This window comes from Typha latifolia, chromosome 8 (assembly GCF_019914945.1).
Source record: "Typha latifolia isolate L0001 chromosome 8, TyphaL0001v2, whole genome shotgun sequence".
NCBI classification, from domain to species: Eukaryota; Viridiplantae; Streptophyta; class Magnoliopsida; order Poales; family Typhaceae; genus Typha; species Typha latifolia.
Genome location: NC_133093.1, coordinates 6,105,461 through 6,123,505, shown reverse-complemented (window position 1 = coordinate 6,123,505; position 18,045 = coordinate 6,105,461). Strand labels below are relative to the sequence as shown.

The 18,045-nt window shown below is 35.5% G+C and overlaps 1 protein-coding gene across 1 annotated transcript; it reads left to right on the top strand.

Moving 5' to 3' along the window:
- The first annotated feature begins 3,231 nt into the window (after positions 1-3,231).
- Positions 3,232-9,659, top strand: LOC140794485 (cyclic nucleotide-gated ion channel 18-like). Its single transcript, XM_073146551.1, has 6 exons — positions 3,232-3,849; positions 4,848-5,060; positions 5,168-5,478; positions 7,310-7,421; positions 8,163-8,399; positions 8,642-9,659. Exons 1-6 carry the CDS (start codon positions 3,391-3,393, stop codon positions 9,440-9,442), a joined length of 2,133 nt encoding a protein of 710 aa, XP_073002652.1. The 5' UTR covers positions 3,232-3,390; the 3' UTR covers positions 9,443-9,659.
- The last annotated feature ends 8,386 nt before the right edge of the window (positions 9,660-18,045 follow it).

The following is an 18,045-nucleotide window of genomic DNA, read 5'->3' as shown; positions in this document are numbered from 1 at the left end:
TAGAAGAGAAACTAGATAGTTCTTTTTTTATCTCTCGAATTTTAACTTTTAAAACTACTTGATAAATTAAATTTTTAGAAGTGAATCTACATTAGCAAGTTGCCTTGTGAGAAAATTTAGTTAAAAAAATTAATTTCTTGAGTTTGAATTACAAAAAGTTATAAGTATGTTTAATAGATTTGATGTAATTCAAAAAGCTTGAACCATCTACTTAGAACTCAAAAGGATGGGATGAAGAAACAAGTGATATGATACAAAGGCGAAGCTTCAACTTTATTATCACTAAGAAAGCCTTACAACGTATCTCTATCTTCTTATTTTATAAAATTTACTTGTGATACGTATGTCTAGTGTAAAAAAAGATTAATAGAAAGGGCTATCTTTTGTTTAGTATGAAAGCCATTTTGAAATTAATATCTTAAAATATTAAAAAAATGTACTATAAGAAAAGGACTACCTACCGCATAGGGTGAAAGTCGTTACTGCATTAAAAAAAATTGAGTATGGAATATTGCCAAAAAATTATATGCATGTAGATTATGGTGTTTGGCTACCAAGTTGGACTTTTAGTTTGTTTTGTATTGTTACTTACATAATTATGTGTCATGTTTCAAAATAAATATCGGTGTGTTGTTTCTAAACATAAGCACTTATTTTATGGTTAATAGTGATATTTATAAATCTCCGCTCTTTAATATATTTGCGCATATGTTAATAAATTTATTCATGCAAGAGATTACATCTAGTGAGAGACTCAGCCCCACAAATATATTTGATTTTAAAAAGAACATAAATATTTTTGTTTTTGTTTTTTAATTTTTATGTGCTTCGAAATTGATTTACTTGACCGGTCTTATTTTATATGTGATTCATGTGAATTTGTTCTTCAAAATCTTTATTCGGTGTCTTCATGTGTATTTCAAATTATACTAGACTGATTTTATCTTTGGAGTTCGAATGCATTCTCATGTTATTTAAACGGACATTTGATGTTCTTCTTTTGCATAATTTGTTGGTTGTAATAATACTTTTATAATTATTTTTTATCATACAAAGGGAGAAATTTGTTTGTCAATTTTGTAAGGAAAGATGGAGATATATTTGAGTTCATTAAAATAATATTTAAATATCATTTATTTAAATCTTCCTTACTTACATGTATGTGATTTAGAATTTATCTATTTTAGATAATGAAAAAGCGCATTGCTGAAATTGGTTGTGCTTTGATCTACTAGATTGATTGTATTCTTAAAAAAATTATATATAAGAGAATTTTGTTTTTGCCACCAAATTACCAAAGAAACAGTTGTTAATTTTTTGTGATTGACAAATTTGTGAGAAAGTAATTTTTTTATAATGTAAGTCTTTAGATTTTCTCTAGAGCTCACTTATATAATATGAGAAGAACATTTGAATGAAATTCACTTGAATAATATTTTAGTGAATATTTGTGCATCGTACTTTTTAATTTTCTTTCACAAAATTTTTTCCCTTTAGATTTACTTAATAATATTTTAGTGAGTAGCTTTATATAGAGAAACTATACCCATTATAATATACACGTATTATGTATTCTTTTTTTTTAGCTAAAATTTTTTCTACTAGAGTTTTATATAGAAAGGTTTTCAACGAGACATAATTTGTGTAGTGGTCATCCAAGGAGAGTATTATAAATATTATAAGGGACCTGGAGGTGGAGTGTCATAAATGATTGTAATCTTTATGCCTTAATGGTGGTAACTTACAACCTTTTAAGGTACCTTATTGTAAATCTATATAAGGGACCTAGAGGTGGAGTGTCATAAATGATTGTAATTTTTATGCTTTAATGGTAGTAACTTACAACCTTTTAGGGTACCTTATTGTAAATCTATATAAGGGACCTAGAGGTGAGAATAAATGAATAATCTAAAAGCAAGAAAAATTATGTGTCTCTTTTCTCTTGTTCTTTAATACTTTTGCGTTCTTTTTCTAATTTTTTGTTTTTAAGTACGTGAGTTCCTTGTTTTACAACTTAAATAATTTAATTTTTTTTTGGGAGAAAATACTCAATATCAATTTACTACATAAAATATAACTTGATTTTCCTATCTCACACAACACATACATTACTAATCTAGTAGTTATGCTAGATTTGAAATATATATAGTTGATAAAAAAATAACTGAAACACAATATATTTAAATAACTAAACATCACAACTCTATTCTTAACTGATAATACCAATATAACTACTACTACAATAATAATTAAATAATATATATAGCAAACTAGCTTTATAACATGCATTTCTATAATTGTGATTATAACACATTTTGTCTATCGCACCAACCACACCTTGAAAATTTTCTTTTTGTTTATCTTTATCATCATTGTTATCAGATGAAGCATGAACACCACCCTTTCCTATTACTAGCATAGTTGTTGAGGAGGGTGAGCAAAAGGGAGAGATGGAGATAAGAGTTGAAAGAGAAAAGATACAATAGAAAAGAGAAAATAGTAGAAGAATCATATGATAAATATTAAGAGATAACTTGCAAATGAAAAAATAATACCTTTTAGAGTTTTCAACCAAACTAGCCCTATTCTAAACCTTCTTTCTCTTTATCAAAATAAACCACACCATAAAATTAATATCAAAAGAAGTCTATTTCGTTGTCAGTAAAATATAAAACTTATTAATATTTTATATAAAAAGAGAAATATTAATGAGTTCAACATCTTCTATTAATATATAAGTCGCTGATCTAATTAACAATTCATGTGTGATAAGAAAAACTAAAGCAGAGTTAGCTAAATTCATTAACATGTCATTTAGAAAATTTCAAGTAAACTATTGCTAAATTCAATATTATATATATTAAAGCATTGATAAGATTAATATTTTATTTTTAAGATATAAACATTGAACTCGCCAGTGTTTATATATAAAATATATAAAATAGCTTTTATCGGAGTTTTTTTCTTAACAATTATAGTGAAACAGACCTCTTTTAAAATTAAGTTTGCGGAAAAGCTATTGTATTTTTGCATCCAAACGAATATTCTTGTAGAAGGCATCTGTGATTCATATATTGAAAAATAGGGTGTGAAGTGCAGAACTGCTAAATGATTGAAACGCAAATTTCCCTGACAGTTCGTATATAGAGTATTTTTGTTACTAATTTTGTCCCTCCGAGAGACATTCCAAAATTAGCTTCTTCTCGATTCCCCCCCTCCCCCCTCTGTGTCCATCAGCCATGCCCCCTATTTTCTCTCCGCCTCTCCCGTCTCCCCGCAAATCTCACAACCATCCTAACCCCAATCCTAACCCTAACTCTAAACCTATTATCTCCTCTTCTCCTCCTCTCTCATGGCCTCCTCCTCCACCTCCCTTCTTCGGCATGGAAGATGAGCGCCATCGTCCCCCTCCGGTGGCCCCTCCTCCCCTTCTTCCGCCCTTTCCTCCCTTCTTCCTCTTCCTCCTCTCTTCGCCCTCGGAAGCCATGGCAACCTCGTCGGATCCTTGACCCCGGCGGCGACGCCGTCCTCAAATGGAACCGCATCTTTCTCGTCTCCTGCCTCGTCGCTCTCTTCGTTGACCCCTTGTACTTCTACCTCCTCTACATCGGCGGGCCTGCATGTGTCCGCATAGATGTCGGGCTCGGGATCGCGGTTACTTTCTTCAGGACGGTGGCAGATCTATTCTATCTCGCGCACATGCTGCTTAAATTTCGGATTGCATTCGTCGCGCCCAGCTCAAGGGTGTTTGGAAGGGGGGAGTTGGTGAAGGACCCGCATCAGATTGCAATGAGGTACCTCAAGGGGGATTTCGTCTTCGATCTCATCGCTATGCTTCCGATTCCACAGGTAAGCTATTTTTTAAGGTCAAGTTTGTTAAATTAACTCATGACGTTGTTTGATTTTTGATGATTATTGGTGGGTTCTATAAATATGTATTAGATTAAGCGTTTTTGTGTAGGCAATCATCTTAGATAAAGTATAACTAGGCTCCATTTAATTATATCGTAGTATCTTTTATCATGTTTTAGTTTCTAGAGTAGTGCAATATATTCTTATAGCAGTTTTATGTTTATAAACTATAATTAACCTCAGATGGAAGGAGCCTTTTTTTATTTATTTATCCTGTGTAGCCTACTACCTGTTGGCCGCCCATTCCACAGCCATATTGCCTTCTAAATGTGTGTTGAACATCACATGTTCAAAAAGTTCCAAATTACGCAAGCAATCATTTAGTAAGGTTCAGATTCTCTAAGGATTGTATGACCATAACATGCAAAGTGAGTTTGTGGCGTTTTGGGCTTTTGAATTGCACAAAATGGTTGGACTTCTTGTTCCATGAGAGGTTGATATTAGGTTCATTACAATTCGTTGGGACCATTATTTTTGCTAATTTATTCACTAGAGGCTTCGCTTCAAATCTCCTGGTTTTGTATTTACATTTACAAATCTTATGTTACATCATAATGTTATGAACTAAATTGTTCAGTAAAGCTGAAACTAATCTTGTTAATTGTTGGTAACGGTTATCTTTTGATCTGAAAACAGCATAAAACTAGGTTCTTTCATGTTCTTACTATGGTGATGTGTATAATCATTAGCATTTTGGGTTATGCCTATTGTTAAGAGCTGAGGTGAGAAATTCGGAAGGATTTAAACTAGGTCAATACATTACTTGATGAAGTATTGGGCCTACCACAACACAGAAACCTCCATATATAGTTCTTGGACATAACTGAATATTACCTAGTTTCTTAAATAGAATTTGTTCCTTCTGTTTGATAGACAGAGATAGTTGCATAATAACTTCATAAAAGTACACATCATTTCTTTTTTTCATTTTGCAGATAATTGTCTGGTTTGTGATACCAGCTGTGAGCACCTCTTCCGCTAATCACACGAACAATACACTTTCCCTGATCGTCTTGATCCAGTATATACCAAGGTTGCTTCTCATTTTCCCTTTGCATGCAAGGATTGTCAAGGCAGCTGGATTAGTGACAAAGACTGCATGGGCAGGAGCTGCATACAATCTGCTTCTCTATATGCTGGCTAGTCACGTACGGTAGTTTTTGCCATGTTCTAGTTACTAAATATATAAGTATATTATACTAAGCAACAGTCAATGTACTAGCACCAGTTTGTGACTAATAAATGATTGGGACAGGTTCTTGGGGCTTTGTGGTATCTATTATCAATTGAGCGCCAGTACACTTGTTGGGTAACGGAGTGTGCAAAAGAAAATGGCACCATGAGTACACCGATATGCAATCCTAGGTTTTTGGATTGTAGTAGTCTGGTGTTACCTGAACGAAAAACTTGGCTCGATTCCAGCCATGTTAGCCTTTATTGTGATGCCACTAATCCTGTCAGATTTAATTTTGGTATGTTTGCTGATGCCTTGAATAGTGAGATTATTGCTGCTACCTTCGTGGAGAAATATCTTTACTGCCTTTGGTGGGGTCTACGAAATTTAAGGTAAATATTTAACACACATTATCCTTGTTATGATTGTTGAATCCTTCTTTCAGTATTGTTAACTTGATTTCTTCTTTCGTCCTTTAGCTTAATTGGAAACATTATTTTGAAAGAGGCGCAAGCAGGAATTGGTTTTGATCTTCAGTGGCAAAACTATCTTATTTATACAAAAAAGATAATAATGTGATGAGGAAGACAAAGTAGGGAAGAATAATATTGGGTTAAATACAATTTAGTCCCTTGCATTTATGCTCAAATGCTAGCCTCTTGAATTTTAATTTGTTAAGAACTTAACCGCTAGGGTTCCAATAGGTGAGCACTTATCAGCAACTGTGGTGTAAATGTTGAAAAAGAGCAAAATGCCAATGTCTTCTTTGAGAGGCTAAAACCTCTAGTCATCAAATGTTGGCAAAGATTATTTTATTGTTTGCGTTATTTAAATCAACAGCTAAGGTTTGAGAAATCATCTAGAATCTCCCAACTCCTTCACTTCTTATGGTTCTCATGTTGCCAGTTTTGGTGGTGAGATTTGATAGATTTAATGAAAAGAGCTTAAGCATTTTAATGGTGCAAAGGACTTATTTTTATTATATCTAATTTTTGGATAGGATAATGGTTCTATTAAGTTGGATGAAAATTCTTACAATTGTTTAGCTGTTGGTACCTCAGGGGGTTAAGTGCAATATCTCAATGAAATTCTTTTGTGACTTGCATGGTATAATATATAGGTGCACCAACCTGAGTTTAATATTGGTTCAATGTCCTAAATTATTCTAGTATTGGGAAAGAAGCCATGTCTTTTTAAGAGTACTATACTTTGTGATTTGGGAACACAATCTCTTAGCCCGTTCACCTCTGGGATAATTTTTTTCTTATTATGGAATACAACTTCTTATTTCAGAATAACATTTAAACAACATAATAACCCTATTATCTAATACAAACATTATTTATCAAAATTACATCTTATATCACATACTAATCCAATTACTAATTTACTTTTGATATCTATTCTATCAATCTACTTTATATCAAATAAGAGAATATTTATGGTAATTTTATAAAAAACAAAATACATATTTTCATATTTTCTTTCACTTTATATTACATCAAAGGTAATTATTACATTTTTATTCTAGAATATGTGAATATAAGAATAGTTATTTCTGGAATAAATATTTCGTTTTGGGAATAACAAAAAGAAATACCTATTTTAGAATTGACCTCATTTCTAAAGTAAACGAGACCTTATAGAGAGATGACGTTGTTTTTGTATCTTATATGATGTTTTCTGGCCTATGAAAATAGATTAGCAATCCAAAATTTTGAGGTATCATCATAGATTTCGTCATCTTGGAAAACTTTTGCATAGACCCCTGAAGATTCGTTCCTTCTAACAATTATATGATTTGGAAATACAAGGAACTTCCATTCTATTTAATCTTTTATGTAAAATGAAAGTACATACAATCAACTTTTAATTATAAGGTGGATCTTAGACTTGTTTCGATGGTTTTTGAATCATTTGGTTGCATTTGGTTGTTGAATGAAATCATGGGGATAATATTTTGTTTATCCTGAGAGGTTTTAATATTAGTTTAGCAAAGGATAAGATATTTTAGGTTAGTGAGAAATAAGTGCACTTTTCTGTATGGTTTCTTACTTGTATACTGATTTTTCTAGAAAGTCATTTATTATGTGAATGTAATTTTTGAACGTGCCTTATAGTGTGTGGAGAATGAATTTCATTATGTGTTCCTCTGTATTAGATTCACTTGAAATCTTGTTATTTGGACACTCATTTTGCAATTTTATTTTTGTTCTTATTCAGTTCATATGGACAAAATTTGGCAACTAGCACTTATATTGGAGAAACATCATTTGCCATCTTCATATGTATTCTGGGTCTGGTCTTGTTTTCTGATCTGATTGGAAACATGCAGGTAATGCTTGTGGCCCTTCTTTTTGACTTCCCATCTGTCATCTCAAGCCAGAAATGCCAAAAAGTTTGATATTAAGCAATTAAATAATTCATTGCAAAATTTGATAGATTAGTCAATACTTAATGAGTTCTATTGTATATGCAAGTCAATACTGACAAATACAAATAGAATAGTCAATTCTTAATGATTAACTCATTTGGGACTTCTACTGTTTGATACTACAAATCCCCAGAATGGTGAGATATTGTGGCACTTTAAAGACAGTATTCTCTTGTTGTCTGCTCAACAATGAAAGTATTAAAACTGAATAATTACTTGCATTTGTTCAAGGTTATTTTTGAAAATAATTAATTTTTTAGTTTAAGCGCCGAAGTTCTTAACTTATATTGATGCGTTTTTAATTCAAGCTACATTTTTTTGAACTTAGGTGACTGCTAGTATTCATATTTTCAGTCTTTTTCCTTATAATTTAGCGCCTGTTCCAATTTTAGTCCATTGTTGTTCAACAAGCTTATCTATTTTTACTCTTTGCCCAGAAACATCTATAGCCTCACAAAATTTCTTCTCTTTGCTTCTTTTTTTCACTTGTTTAATTAATGTTTATTAGTATTATGTCAAGGTTGTCTGCTGGAATGTTGATACATTGTATGGATTTGAAACAATAATTCCTTTGTCACAAGATACTGCTCTTACATTATCATCAGGTTGCAGTAACATAGTTGCCTAATGTTGTGTTTCCAGACCTATTTGCAATCAATTACAGTGAGACTTGAAGAGTGGAGAGTCAAGCGCCGAGATATCGAGGAGTGGATGAGGCACCGGCAACTTCCAGAAGATTTGCAGGAACGAGTACGGCGTTTTGTTCAATATAAATGGCTTGCTACTAGAGGCGTTGATGAGGAATCCATTTTGCAATCTCTACCACTGGATCTCCGTCGTGAAATTCAACGCCATTTATGTCTTGCCCTTGTTCGACGTGTGAGTATTACCTTTTGGTACAATCCGAGATTTAGTTTTTGTTACTAAATTAAGACACAATTGAGGTGCTTCTCATTTTGTAGTTATGTATGAAGTTGTCTCCATGAACACTTTGTATTGGCTTCCGCACCTACTAAGTCATCAATGAATTACAGGAGCTTTTAGTTATTTAAATGCTTGAATTCCTGCCAGTTTATGTGTGTACCTCTTTGCTGATTTCATTTCATACCATCATTTTGCAGGTTCCATTTTTTTCACAAATGGATGGTCAGCTTTTGGATGCCATTTGTGAACGTCTAGTCTCATCTCTTAGCACCAAAGACACTTATATTGTACGTGAGGGCGACCCAGTCAATGAGATGCTTTTCATCATCCGTGGTACGCTAGAAAGCTCTACTACGAATGGTGGAAGAACTGGATTCTTCAACTCTATCACCCTCAGACCAGGTGATTTCTGTGGTGAAGAGTTACTGACATGGGCACTAATGCCAAATCCAAGCGTCAACTTCCCGTCATCCACTCGGACAGTTAGGTCTCTTAGTGAAGTCGAGGCATTTGCTCTCCGAGCTGAGGACCTCAAATTTGTAGCCAATCAATTCAAGCGTCTTCACAGCAAGAAGCTTCAGCATGCGTTCAGATTCTACTCTCATCATTGGAGAACTTGGGGAGCTTGCTTTGTGCAAGCAGCATGGAGACGATATAAGAAACGAAAACTGGCCAAGGAGCTGGCCACACAAGAAAGCCTCTACTACATGCAAGTGATGGATGATGATAGCCACATGGACAGGCATGATGGTGCTCCTCTGCTTTCCCTGTACAATGACGGTGGTGAAGCCACATCAGGGGAAGCTGTAGCTGATTATGGGAATCACATCCAACATCTTGGAGCCACAATACTAGCTTCAAAATTTGCAAAGAACACAAAGAGAGGAGCTATTCAGAAAATTAGTCGGCATGATCCTACTACTTCCAGTATGAAGATGCCAAAGCTGATGAAGCCAGATGAACCTGATTTCTCTATGAACAATGATGATGGTGTATGACAAGTCTGTTCTCTGTGTTCTTAGAATGCGAAAGTCGTTTAAAGAAAAAGATTAGGTAGGACATTTTTGTTATGTATATTTGTTGTAACTTGTAAATTAGTACCATTCTTGATACTTGCTTCTCTTCCTGTAACATCAATTTAGCCCTTGGTTATTTGATTCTTTTGGAATATACTATTTTACAAAAAAGCTTCCTGGAGCATGAATTGTTCTGGCAGTTCTTTTTTTTTTAATTGTCTACTTTTTGGTTCTTAGAAATCGTCCGTACTATTCTTTTAGGAAAAAAGTACTTGTAACCAATTTTAGTCCAATTTTGGTCCAATTTCTTAACGGAAGAGAAGGTACTTGTATCCTTTGGTAAGGGGAATCGGATTCCCTTAGCAGTATTATATATTTTTAGGACGAATCCATAGAGGGAAAAATATATAATATTTCACCAAAAGGTTTTATTGCTATGGGTTTATATAAGACAACGGATTCACAGACAAAATTCTTAACCATTTGGATTATCTAACTTAATTGGGTTATGGTTATGGGTTGGCATTGTGATTGTGATACTGAAAAATACTTGGATGTCCCTTCATTAGACTCCTGCCAAATCTATTGACTACTACCAAGAATACCATCTACAAGAATCGTTCGGTCTGGTTCGCAGAGGATCTGAGCAAAAACATGGAAGAGTTCTATTAAGGCCCCAAAACACATATAATAGTTAGATAATGAAAATAAGCACTTCTAATGGAATTTCAATACATGAGGGTATACTAAATTACAGGATACAAAATAATTTTACAAACCCCTACAAGAGTTGAAGTAACACAAGCGTGCATGCAACTCAGACAAAAATAGAAGACTCCACCACCTTCCCTAACTATCTCCAACAAATCACCTACCAAACCAGAACGAGAAACGTAAGAAGTACTTGTTCTTCTTGAATTGCTTGTTGCATGGCTCAACTGGTACTTTAGGCCGCCACAGGAAGTAATCCATGGCAACTTTCCTCTTCTCGCCGAGATCTCCAGTCACGGGCAGCCCATATTCATCGAGCAACGAATCAAGCTCCCTCTGGACTTTGCCTCATACTGCAGTCGGGTGTACCTCAGGTACTTCTTAATTATCTCAAAGCCTTCTCTCCTCTATGGCTGTAATAACGGACAACAACAACAATAATAATAATAATAATAATAATAATAATAATAATAATAATAATAATAATAATAATGATAATGATATCTAAAAGTAGATCAAAGGGTATTTATTTTGAGTTAAAAATCTTTTGACTTCTTCTTATATATGATCTCCAAGATAGAGCCAAATTCAAGTCTTATCCGTACTCACGAAAGTCCAATTTTATCAAACTTCATTGGTGCGTTCGAACGCGGCCCGAGTGCGTTCTAACGACATGACTTGATCTCAGGTGCGTTCGAACGGGCTCGAGTGCATTCGAACGCGACAACTTGAATTCTTCAGGTTGCGTTCAAACGCGTTTGTGAACGCAGCTCTCAGTCTGTGTGAGCGTAGTACCCGCGTTCGAACGCGTTTGTGAACGCGGCTCTTTATCTGTGTGAACGCAGTACTCACGTTCGAACGCGTTTGTGAACGCGGCTCTCTGTCTGTGTGAACGTAGTACCCGCGTTCGAATGCGTTTGTGAACGCGGCTCTCTGTCTGTGTGAACGCAGATTTCGTGTTCGAACGCGTTTGTGAACGCGGCTCTCTGTCTGTGTGAACGCAGATTCCGCGTTCGAACGCGTTTGTGAACGCGGTGTGAACTCAACGGCTTTTCTTCAATAATCTTACAATTCTTCAAACCAGAGATATTCTAGACTTGTGTAAAGCTCATATATATGAAAAAATACACTTAGAATATTTTGTACACAATTGCCAACAAATAAAAACCTAACAATCTCCCCCTTTGGCAATTTGTGACAAAACACCTCTGTTACAAGATATTACAAAGACTTCAAATTGAGTAATCAACAAGACTAAAATATTTTGCACATCAATCCCTGCAAATAAACATATACCAATCCAAGATCAAGTGAAAATAACTTGAAATGAATAAACAATCCAAACACAAGTTATCAATGGAGCATAAGTTTAAAAGTACTTAAACAGACAAAGTTCATAATTCCTCCAAGCAAAGTTATAAGCAAGATTAGAAAGACAGAAAGACTCTAATAAACTCCCCCTATTACGATGCTCCCCCTACACACCTAGACACTCTCCCCTTTTTTGACACAAATGCCAAAGACTAGGAACTCGGAGGAAACTGACGATGAAGAATCGTCAATACAGAGTCAAGTACAGTCCCCTGACGAGCTTGTTCAACTCGTAAATCATTCACTGCCGAATGGAGGTCCTGCACTTGAGTACTAAGCTGATCGAAACGATCTGAGTATTGTGGTAACTCCCCCTCAGAGTGATATGTGTCACCGTCAGAGCTATCATCAGAACTGTCGAGGTGCGATGAGCGACCGGCGGCGGAAGAGGACGGCATGAGAGGAGACGATTGGTCGTGAGCTTGACTCTGCTTAAGAGTAATCCGATCCAACAGTTTGTGCGAAGTAAGAGAAGGTTCCGAAGCATCCACACGCACCCCACTCTGAGTGCACAAGTTTGTAATAAAGATGCCAAACGGTAACCCCTCACGAGGTGCTTCTTTCTATGCAGCTAAGAGTATTGAATCATAGATCACCGCAGCCAAATCAACTGAGACTCCAGATAACATTGCATGAAGAAGGAATGCATGATCCAGACTAATACTTGAATGTCAAGTCTTAGGGGTGACATTGTACAGACAAAACAGGTGAAGCATGCGAGCCACGGACGTCAGCTTCGTATGCGGCATCATGTTTCCCTTCCAACGTTCCCCTTTGATCAGTATAGTGCCAGCATATTCATCGACATCTAGAAGTGGAGCAGACGTTGGATACTGTAACTCACCATCAGGAAGACGAAGTTCAGCCCGAATAACATCTGAGTCCAAGTATATAGACACCCCACGAACAGTAGAACGTATACAACGGTCTAAGACCGTGGCATTACTAAAAAAATCCCGAACAACTTCCACATAAGCAGTCTCGCTCATCCCACACACCGATAACTATCCTCGCTCAGTAAATATCTGTTCTATCCCCAAAGAAGAAAAATCGAAAATGACCACGGGTCGTTCATAGATAACAGGATGGGTGCCAAAATTATGTTTGTAACGCCCCGCAGCCGTAGATGTTGAAAACTTGGGAGCCGAAGTAGGTGAGGAAGGCGGCCTAGGTTTTTTGGAAACTACAACTTTTCTAGGCATTCTTGAGAAAGAAACAAGATGCAAGATTCAATACATGTCCAAAGCAAACAAAAAGATAGCAAGAAATCCATCATCCACTTGAAAACGCTAAGATATCACGTTCAATCACACAAGAAATATCAAGATAGTAACTTTAATGTGATCAAAACTCGAAAACACACAAAATCAATCAAGATCAAGAGACTTAATTGAATAAAAAATAGGAAAATTGATGGATGATCATACCTCGCAAAAGTGAAGAAAAACTAAGAAATTCGACTGAAAGACGCTAGATCCGGAGGAGAACTACCCTTTAAAAGGGTTTGTGGTGAGAAATTTGATGAAAAATATCAAGATCTTGAAGATTTGAGAGGGAGAAAATGAAGGGTTTCTAGGGTTTGGAAGATGGAAGATGAAAACCCTTGGGTTTGGATGCAATATATAAAGAATCCTCGATCAGTCTGCGCGTTCGAACGCGCCAGTCACCGCGTTAGAACTAAAAAATTTGCGTTCGAACGCCCTTTTTTTTTAATAAATAATCTAAGAAAAAATCACCTCTAAAAATTCAAAATAGATTCAAGACATAGAATATGACAATTGAATGAAATAAGTCATACACAGATCAATCAAATCATCAAAAGCATATTATAATCAATTCTAATGCATCACTCAAAATTAAATTAATCTTGATTGATCATAACAATATACATATGCAAGGTGAGCATACATAACATGAAACATTCTTCTTAAATAAACTTTCCTATTTAAACAATGATACAACATAGTAGTTAAACTGACTTAGTATTTAAATTTGCACTTTTTAACTTATTCTCCATAACCGAACATGAATTTTTCCTGTATTATTTTTTTTATACATAAACCATATAGGTGCAATGATGGCTTTCACACGAGTATGTAACCCTTTTCTTGTAGTACATATCAAACAATGTGCAAGAAGATATTCACAAATATCAAAAAATTTTATTTAATTTGCAAGCAATGTACTGAGTCAAACTGGACTCTAAACAAGATGGCTTTCACACAAACTCATTGTAGCCCTTTTCATTGATTTTTTAGGAACACATTTGTGATGACTAAACATGAGGTCAAACTGTGCAAATCAATATCAATAGTGAGCTATTTAAAAAAAAAATTTATGATGTCATACTCACTCAAGAATATACACACGTTATGAGTGCATTAAATTTAGTTTAATTATCATAGAAGTCGAGAGAGTGAACAAATCAGAAATGATACAATATACTGCAAGATGACAAAATTGACTATCATAGCTCATAATCAAGAGAAAAATCATATTTATATGTCAAGAGTATATTAATTAATCTAAGAGTGCATCAAAATTTTTTTTATGAAAACTCTTGACAAATCTGAAACTAAAACCAGAGAAAAGTTTAGAGTAAAGAAAACCTAAAAAGAAACGCAAAAAATAATAAAAAAGAAACACGCAAACCAAACCAAAAAAATCAATCCAAAGCACAAATCCCTAAAGAAGTACGAAGATACTCAAATCTCTGTAAATCCAAAGGTTTTGTAAATAGATTGTAATAACCCAAGCCCAAGTAAAAAAAAAAAACTGCACCACTGCATGGCACGACAGCTCGTGTCATGCAGTGGCAGCGGTGTTGGGCGCCACGCGCCCCAAGCGCCCGCCCGGCCAACCTGGCTGAGCCAGCTGGCGCGGTGGGCCCCTGCCGCCGCAGCCCCCTCTCCACCGTCTCTCTCTCTCTCTCTCTCGGATTCATTCTCATCTTCCTCTCTTTCTCTCTCTCTCTAACACCCCTTCTCTCTCTCTACCCGCTGTCGCCGCTACATCCACTAACACCGGTGAGCTTCCCTCCTTCTCTGTCTCTCTGTCTCTCTGTCTCTCTGTCTCTCTCTCTCTTTCTCTCTCTCCCTCTCTTTATCTCGGACCGCCGGAGGATTGAGCCGTCGGCGAGAGGCCGGTGGCTGAGTGGCCACCAGCGGCCGCACCCCTCCCCCATGGCCCAACCTTCTTCCTCTTCCTCTTCTTCTTCTTTCTTCTTCTTCTTTCTTCTTCTTCTCTTCTTCTTCTTCTTCTTCTTCTTCTTCTTCTTCTTCTTCTTCTTCTTCTTCTTCTTCTTCTTCTTCTTCTTCTTGTTCTTCTTCTTGTTCTTGTTCTTCTTCTTCTTCTCTTTCTTCTCTTTCTTCTTCCTCTCCTCCTCTTTCTTCCTTTCTCTCCCTAGCTGCACTCTGCAAGGGGTGCTGGGCTCGGCCCAGCGCCTTGCTGTGCATGGTGCTGGGCTGAGCCCAGCACTATATACAATTCTATTTTTTTTCTATATATATATATATCTGCATAATTAGTTTAGCTTAGTTAATTTAATGTATTTAAGTTATACAAATTAAATATAATTATATCATAGTTAGTATATAGTTCTAATTATATTATGTTTAGCAAAATACCTGCAATATAAATTACTATTTTAATCCTAAGAAATTTTTTGGGTTATGTACGTATATTCTTACATAATTAATTGCAGTAACTTAATTATTATTTTCTTAATTATCAAAGAGAATAGTAGACAGATAAAATACATTTTAAATACACTAATAAATAATATAATTATGATTAATAAATAACAAAAACAAATATAGAATTGAAGAGTACATAATTACAACTAAAAACTATCATTTTGTTGAGTTAATTTTAATTAATAGAAGAACTGACATGTTTGTTATAAATAATTTCAGATCCCGACCCCCTGTTCAAGACCCTGTGGACCTAGCTATCGAGGCTTGATCGTTATCGTAGCAGCGTGAGCGAGTGGTGATTTGGTATTTACAGTGGTGTGAGTAGTCTTATCCCCTAGATCCCTTTCTTAAATTATATTATATTATATATTATGTACACGCATGTTTTGACCTCCAGCATGATTATATGATTTTATATAGAGATGATTTCAGTCAAGCATATTTTATCATACATTTGATTAGGCTGATCTGAGATATGAGTACATTGGTGATATATAGAGATGATTATACTGTTATGGTTTTTATGTCGGGATGATCTCTATCATGAGTATGCATGTGATAGACTAGCAAAAGTATACATGGTTAGAGTCGGCATTGCATCATTTTTCTGTCGGCTTCTTTACCACCTAAATTTCTGAATTGCCTGATCTGTTGTTGTACTGGATATATGCATATGATATATCATGTATAAGAAATCATAAAAGTACATGTGTATGTGATGTGATGTAATATGATGTGATGGCTGGAACGGTATCTGGTCCGGACTGGTACTGCACATACTCTTAGCGTATGGCAGAGTATGGTGATGGCTGATGGTTGTACTCTTAGCGTATGACAGGGTACAACTATCATTGATATATCCTTAGCGTATGGCAGGGTATGATTACTTTCTTTTGAGGTACCCTTAGCGTTTTGCAGGGTATGATTTATCTACAGAGATACTCTTAAGCGTATGACATGGTATGCTCTAAGCTTGTGACATGATGTGCATCAAGTTTGGGGCCGGGTACCGTACTCTAGCATGGTGGATAATATTCAAAGTTGAGACGGTTAATTATGATAGTGAGAGATATGTGGATTATATCTGGCTCTGACATATACGATTATCTAGTGGTTTGCATGCATCATGCATCATCATTGATGTGACAAGTTCTATTATTGTTATACATGATATGTCGTTATATTCGGTGATGTTATATGGTAATTTCATCATGTGATATATTTTTAGATGAGGATATAATATGCTCATTCATGAGGATTAATTTCATTCATATATATGTCATTGAGGATACATATATATATGTTCATACATGGCATTATGCTACTTTCTGATTCATATTATCCAGTACATGATTCATTCTCTGTTTGACATCACTGATTCGGTGTAAGGTCTAATCACTGAGCCTATAGCTCATGACTCTCTTTGTTTTCTCCTTTCCAAAAACTCAGGTGAGCGAGTGGAGCAGGATACTCCCTTAGAGACCTCGCGAGTGGGTAAAGAGTAGTGTGTGGTTAGTGTTTTGCGCTAGTTGAGTTCTCTTATTTGATGTACCTGTGGACATCCTCCAAGTATGTCTTTATCATTGTCTTATGTTCTAGCAGGTGACTTTGTACTTGTATAATGATGTATATACCACTGTTGATATATGTAGTTGTGAAAAACTCTTGATGATGTGTTGTGGCCTGTGTGGGGCCCATGTAGGGTTATTTGTATGCTGTTGACAGTTAGACTTGAGTTTTTCTCAATTTAAATTTTGTGGATAAAATCATGATGTTACTACATGTTTATTTGATTATCAGTATTTAACTAAATGGTCAAGTGCTATGCACGTGCCGTGTGGGCTCGTGCCATGCACTTGCTTAGAGTTTGGGTGTCACATAGATCACCCAACTGTTTCTCCGTTTCAACATGTTCTAGTGCTATTGTTTTGTCTTCAACTAACTCGCGTATAAAATGATGTCGGATATCAATATGCTTTGTACGCGAGTGTTGAACATAATTTTTTGAAATATTAATAGCACTCATGTTGTCACAATAAAGCACCATAGTATCTTGTTCAATGCTGTAATCTTTGACCATCTGTTTCATCCATAGTAACTGAGAACAACAACTTCCCGCTGCAATGTACTCGGTCTCTGTAGTAGATAAAGATATCGAGTTTGGTTTCTTACTATGCCAAGCAACCAGATTGTTTCCAATATAAAAACATCCACCTGATGTACTTTTTCTATCATCACATGAACCTGCCCAATCAGAATCCGTGTATCTAGATATAATAGCTCCCAAGTCATACGTAAACCAGATACCTAAGTCAATTGTGCCACCGACATATTTTATAATACGTTTCACAGCAAACAAATGTGTCTCTTTAGGTTCAGACTGAAACCTAGCACACACACCGACACTAAATACAATGTCTGGTCTACTAGCAGTTAAGTACAAAATACTACCAATCATGCTCCTTTACAGTGTCTGATCAACATTTTTTCCTGAAATATCCTTACCTAGTTTGGTAGTTGTACTCACAGGAGTTCTAGCATATTTTGCATTTTCTAAACCGAATTTAGTCACAAGATCCTTAGCATACTTGGTTTGAGCAATCAATATCCCTCTTTTCAACTGAGTAATTTGAAGTCCCAAAAAGAACTTCAACTCACTCATCATGCTCATCTCAAAATGACTATGCATAAGATCAGCAAACTCCTTAGCTAATGATCGACTCGTTGCCCCGAAGACAATGTCATCCACATATATTTGTGCCACAACTAAACTCTTGTTTGACCGTCTAATGAACAATGTCTTGTCTA

Bases quoted from the DNA above. Each gene is read 5' to 3' on its own strand.
- LOC140794485 (XM_073146551.1), top strand. From the start codon at position 3,391: ATGAGCGCCATCGTCCCCCTCCGGTGGCCCCTCCTCCCCTTCTTCCGC. The intron at 5,061-5,167 runs GTACGGTAGTTT...TGATTGGGACAG, and splicing joins TCTATATGCTGGCTAGTCAC to GTTCTTGGGGCTTTGTGGTA. The intron at 8,400-8,641 runs GTGAGTATTACC...ATCATTTTGCAG, and splicing joins GTCTTGCCCTTGTTCGACGT to GTTCCATTTTTTTCACAAAT.